This window comes from Canis aureus, chromosome 13 (genome assembly GCF_053574225.1).
Source record: "Canis aureus isolate CA01 chromosome 13, VMU_Caureus_v.1.0, whole genome shotgun sequence".
NCBI lineage: Eukaryota > Metazoa > Chordata > Mammalia > Carnivora > Canidae > Canis > Canis aureus.
Window position 1 is genome coordinate 12,927,002 of NC_135623.1, and position 6,000 is coordinate 12,933,001.

General features: G+C 49.5%; 1 protein-coding gene and 1 long non-coding RNA gene across 6 annotated transcripts in view; one reads left to right on the forward strand and one right to left on the reverse strand.

Annotated features, from left to right (window-relative positions):
• AGO1 (argonaute RISC component 1) overlaps positions 1-1,874 on the reverse strand; it is a 35,208-nt gene extending 33,334 nt beyond the window's left edge. For 3 of the 5 annotated variants that reach the window (XR_013350284.1, XM_077844774.1, XM_077844772.1), the window contains exon 1: positions 1,663-1,874. Coding sequence is in view for 4 of the 5 variants with exons in the window: in XM_077844774.1 (XP_077700900.1) it covers positions 1,663-1,687 (25 nt within the window). In the remaining variant the exon portion in view is untranslated. The remainder of the gene's footprint in view (positions 1-1,662) is intronic. The other 2 variants (XM_077844773.1, XM_077844775.1) reach the window with 2 other exon arrangements.
• A 32-nt stretch (positions 1,875-1,906) lies between these two features.
• LOC144281892 (uncharacterized) lies at positions 1,907-3,162 on the forward strand. Its single transcript, XR_013350285.1, has 3 exons — positions 1,907-2,093; positions 2,417-2,491; positions 2,861-3,162. It is a non-coding gene; the product is annotated as an uncharacterized LOC144281892 (long non-coding RNA).
• Positions 3,163-6,000: the final 2,838 nt, after the last annotated feature.

The window sequence follows — 6,000 nt, forward strand, 5'->3', positions numbered from 1 at the left end:
TTGTTTTTGTTTGGGGGGGAAAGTAGTCACTTATAGATCACTAAATGGATGACTTGAATAAATAAATTGGCAGGAGCTATTTCCCTGAGGGGGATAAGATCTGGCATAAATAGATGATGACTCTTCCACCACCAATGCCAATGAAATTCTTGTCCCAGATGAAATCCACATCCTGAATAGAAATCCTATGTCCACCCCTGGAGCAAATGGAAAGAGATAGTGAGACAAGACCTAAAGGACTCCCAGGTCCAGAATGCTCCTCTGATCAAAGGGTAAAAGACCTAGGACACAAGCAGGTGTCACCATCCCACAGCCCATCCTGGAGACTCTGGTCTTCTTGAAGCTGCCCTACCCCAGTCTCTCCTCAGTTCCCATGTCCCTTCCTCCAGACTGCCTGTGGATAAGGAGAAGTTAAGGCTAACACCTGGGACTCACCAGGGTAAAAGCTATAAACCCCCCCTCTCCCAAACGACTTATTTGTGACAAAAGCCTAGCTCCGCAACCTTGGGTCTAGTAACACGACCCTAACAGTTTCTGGGGAGCAGAGAAACAAAAAAGAAAAGATACCCAGTGGGGGACAGAAGCCACTAAAAATATTAAAGTACAGAAAGAGATTAGGCTGTCACTTGAGGGGAACATTTCAATGGAAAAATCATTATCTTTGAATTAAAAGATCCCATCTCTACGAAGTATTGGACCAGAAACGAGGAAACCAGGCAGACAGCCCCTTCCAGGTACACCTGGTACTCGCCTTGGTCTCTCGGTAACCAACACCTTTTGTGAGTCCTCTTTTCAGGGGGGACTTGCCCCCAATACATTGCCTTGGACCCAGTCTTTCCTCACCCCAGGGGCATAAGGCGGCAGCTTCCGTCAACCCGTTTTGGCAAACTGTGACTGAGGGTTTCCAGGATCAAGGAAGAGACCCAGAGACGGGGAAGGGGTCCATTTCTATTTGCACTCTGCCAGCTGAAACTTAGAACGCGCCCCATCAGCGGGCTCCTTTTCCCGAGCCAAACCGGGCGGGGTGGGGGGTTGGGGGATCCGGGCAGCCACGCCCCCACCACCCCGGGCAGCCCCTTCCAAACGCCACCTCCGCGCATGCTCGGGCGCCTCCGCTCCAGCTCCCCCGACTCACGGGGGGGAATCCCGGGCTGGATCCCCACCCACCGCCCCCTGACCCTCGCCCCCGCGTCAGGCCCGGCCGGGGCGGAGCTCACAGCCCAGCTCTGGCGCCTTCTCCCAGGAGACACCAGCCCAGCCCAGCCCCCGCCCCCCGGCAAGCAGCAGCCCCGGGCCCATCTGTGCCGACCCCCTCCTCTCCTGGACACCTGGAGCCCGCCCCCTGCCACCTGCCGGGCCTCTCCCTAGGCCTCCCGGGACCTCCGGCAGTCCTTACGTGCGTCCAGGCCCTCCTCCCAGACTACTTCCCACCTCCAGGAGCGCATACAGCCTCCGTGGGTAAACAGCCCCCGTCTTAGGGCTTCCTTCACAAGGTTTCCCCCGGAACTGCATACAGCCCCCTTCAAACTGGGCCCCCCCCCATCCCATAAGAGCCCCTCTCCGTACTCAGGAAGCCTTTCCTCACTCGGAAATCCTGTTCTTCGCGAGGGAGTCCCCCGGTCCGCGGAGCACGCACCGGCCCCCACTCAAAGGGGCCCTTACCTGCTCCCGAGGGTCCCGCTTCCATCCCATATACCCGTGCGGAGGTCAGGCGGCCTGGAGACTGTGGAGCCCAGAGTGAGGGGCCTAGGGACCCCGCACTCCGGCTGCTCGGGCTTCCGGGCCGGGCTCGGCACCCCCCCCAAGCCCGGCCGCTCGCGCCGCTGCCCCCGCAGCCTCCGTTGCCGCCGCCGCCGCGGAGCCTGCAGCAGCTCCCCCTGCGAGCGCCCGGCCAGCTGCCAGTGCGCAGGCGCGACCGCCAGGCCCAGGGGGCGGACGGGAACGAGTCAAGCGGGGCGCTCCGACGGCAACAAAGGCCAATGGAGAGGGGCGGGAGCGCCGGGGACCCGAGGCAGCGGCCCCTGGCGGTCACCCATCGCCATGCAGCCCGGCGGGAGGGCTCCGGTAGAGGCGCCGTGGAACCGCGCCGCGGCGTAAGCGGGGTGGGGCGGCGGGGGGGTGTCCCCCCGCCCGCAGCGGCCTCTGGTCCTGTGTCTCTTCCCCAAACAGGTCCCTCCAAGCCTACACACCACACCGCCTTCCCCCTTTGCACAAGCCACCCGCACATTACGGGAGCCCCACCTCATTCCCAGGCCCCCCTCTCGCACTCGGAGCGCCCCATCACCCAGGGGCCCTGCCTCCCACCTCTCCTCCCAATCACCCTCATCCTTCAAGCCTCGGCTGCAAAGCGACCGCCTCCGCGAAGCCTTTCTCCGTCCCTAGTCACTGAACTCACTGACGCCACCCCCTCTTCCAGGCCGAGTGCTGGGCGCTGGGACCACAGACGAAAGAGACCCTGCCTACCCTGGAAGATGTCACAGTCTCAACTTAAGTAAGGCATAGAGTTCTATCTTCGGGACCTGGGAAGCACCTGCCTCTCCTTTCTCATCCCTCTCATGAGGGGAGAGCTTACCCCTCAACTCAATCTGCTTCTGTCCTCACCACGTCATTTAAAATACTTTTTGTGTCAAAATTCAAAGGAAATTTTTTGATTCTTATTTCTCCGCAGCATCTGGCACTGGCCTCTCCTTCCTTTTTGAGCCTTACTTGGCTTTAGAATTTTCTGAGCTCTCCTATTGCCCAAATCTTTGTCAGTCTTCTTGAAGGGCCCCATGTTGCTTTTTTGCCCCATTAAATAACAGTGTTCACTGTGGTTTCAAATCCAGCTCTCTTCTCATTCCACTCTGCTTTTCCCTTGCAGGTTTGATCCTTCTTATGGCTCAACTATCCCTCCAAATCTCGATCTCCAGCCATGTCTTAGACTCATATTTCCAAATGTATGCTGGACAGCTCCACCTGGATCTCCAGCACTGCTAATTCGAAGTCCAAAATCAAACTCTATCTTTCCCCCACAAATGTGCTTGTTCTGTACCTCCCTTCTCTACAAATGGAGACGATTTCCAGAAATAATAGTTTCTCTCCCTTGCTTCTTGCCCCCATTCAGCTGTTCACCAAGTCCTGACATGTTTACCTCCTGACTTGCTCTCACATGACCCTTCACCATTCTGCAGGCTCCTTGTGCTACTGCAGATCCTTGGTGCTGGTACATACCTTGCCAAAAGTAACATAGCCACTTCCTTGCTAGTCTTGCAGTTTCTGGGAACATTTCTCTCATTCAGTTTGCGGCAGTTGAGAGGTGGTAAGATACCCACTTCAAACATCACGTTCCCATATATTCATATGTATTCATCCATATGTATTTTCTAATGCCTACTTTACACTAGATGCTATGCAGAGGGCTAGGAACTAAATAGATCATACCCAGTCCCTACACAGAAGGAGATTAATTTCTGACACTTACCATAGTGTGCCTTGCTTCTCTGCAGCAGGGGTTCTCAAATAAGCAAGCATCAAAATCATCTGGAGAGCTTGTTAAAACATTGCTGAGCCCCGCCTCCAGAGTTTGTGATTCAATAGGTCTTGGGTAGGCATTTCTTTTTTTTTTTTCAGGATGCATTTCTAGTAAGTTGCTAGATGAGGCTGCTGCTGCTGATCTAGGGATGAACTGCTCTACAGCATAAAGTTAAGAAGAAAGGCTCTAGAGCCAGCCTGTTTTGGCTTTAATCCTGGTGCTGCCATTTACTAGCTATGTAATAACACAGAGCAAATTACTTACTTTCGCTGTGTCTCAATTTCCTCCTTCCCCATTTTCAGGGATGGAAATAGCACCTACCTCAACTGGGCTGCATGTAAAGACCTTAGAACAGTACCTAGAAGAATGCAAAGTATTAGCCCATACTGTAATCACTGTCTGCCTCTTGTACTATATTCTAAGTTCCTGAAGAAAAGGGACCAAATCAGATGCATCTTGTCCCCCTTTAGTGCCTGGAACAAGCTGTGCCTAGGATTATCAGTGAATATGGGCTGATCTGAATCAAATAGATGGCATCAAAACATCCTCAGAAATAGCAAGACCTTTGCCTTGGTATAACTAAGCTAGAAGCTCAGCATTCCATTAGAAGAGCTGGAATCCCCTGTTCTAATTACCGTCTCTCACTTAACTTTGCAGAAAGGCATTGGCCACTATCTGGCTCATCTCCAAAGTGGCCAATGAAATCAAGCCTGGCTCTGGCCTTCCTGAAGACCATCTCCACCATCAGGGGTTTCACCCCAGGCTAAGTAAAGAGGTAGAGTTTAAGGGAGATTCTCATAGCATTCTGGTATTTTTAGGCAGGCAAATTTCTTCCAGTAACTCCTGATGTACTTTTCTCAAAAAGCTAGTGGGTCCTTGGCTATTTGAAGTCCAATCCTTGCATCGCAGTCCACTACTAACTCACACTCAAAAGCCTCTGTCATGTGGGGCCAGAGCCCAGGTCTTTCCAACTATACACCTTCTCTACAGCCAGAGTTCCCTAGCCATAAAACAAGAATGGCCTGGGGAAAAAATTGCACCTCCATCTTTATTTTCCTCTTTTTATATTTATTTTTTTTAAAGATTTTATTTACTCATTCATGAGAGATACAGAGAGAAAGGCAGAGACACAGGCAGAGGAGAAGCAGGCTCCACGCAGGGATCCCAACGTGGGACTTGATCCCAGAATTCTGGGATCATGCCCTGAGCCAAAAGGCAGATGCTCAACTGCTGAGCCACCCAGGTGCTCCTCTTTTTATATTTAAAATACAATCTAGGAACAATGGGACCAAGGACCATCTATATTTTCCTCTTTTACGTTTAAAATACAGTCTGAGAACAATGATATCAAGGTACATAACAGACAAGAAACAAATCATATACCCTACTATCAGGAAATGAATCACCAACAACTCAGGCATGCACCATCTCTTTTTATCTATAATAAAATATATTTCCTATCAAAAAATAATAAAAAAATAAAATATATTTATTTCAGAAAATAATTTTAAAAATCAGAAATGAACAGTGATTAATAAATACCAACTGGTACTTTGAAAAGACTTATGAAGTTAGTAGACCTTTTAAAAATTACTTTTTAAGAAAATTTAGTTGAGAGTGCACATACATGAGCAGGGGGAGGGGCAGAGGGAGAGAGAGAATCTCAAGCTGACTCCACATAGAGCTCTGAACCAGAGGCACTGCTCAATCTCACAACCCTGAGATCATGACCCAAGTGGAAATCAAGAGTCTAACACCTAACCAAGCCCCCGTAAGGCCCCCCCAAAATTGCTTTTTAAATCGGTGTATAATTGACATACAATAAATTGCACCTACATAAAGTGTAAAGTTTAATCAATTCTAACTTATGTGTCAACCTGTGAAACTATCACCACAATCAAGGCAGTGAACATATAACTCCCCAATTTTAAAACTTATCACAGAGAATAAATAAAAAGTAATTTTTTACATAACTATAATGAATGAATTTGAAACCCTAAGTAAAATTTAAAATTACATATACACTTTTTCTTTAAAAAATAAAAAACAGGGCGGCGTGGGTGGCTTAGTGGTTTAGCGCCGCCTTCAGCCCAGGGCCTGATCCTGGAGACCCGTGATGGAGTCCCACGCAGGCTCCATGCCCTGCTTCACCCTCTGCCTGTGTCTCTGTCTCTCTCTCTCTCTGTCTCTAATTAACAAATAAATAAAATCTTTTAAAAAATAAAATAAAAAACAAGGATCAAAAACAAGAATTGAGCAACAAATACAAAAGCCATTGAGAAAGTTATCAAAAATGCCCAAAGAACATCTGGCCCAGCAGGTTCACTGTTTAATACTTCCAACCATTTCTAGGGTACCTGCCTGGCTCAGTCAGTGAAGCATGTAACTCTTGATCTCAGGGTTGTGCATTTGAGCCCCATGTTAAATTACTTAAAAATAAACCTTAAAAAAAATACTTCCAACCATTCCAGAAAGAAATAATTTTGTTC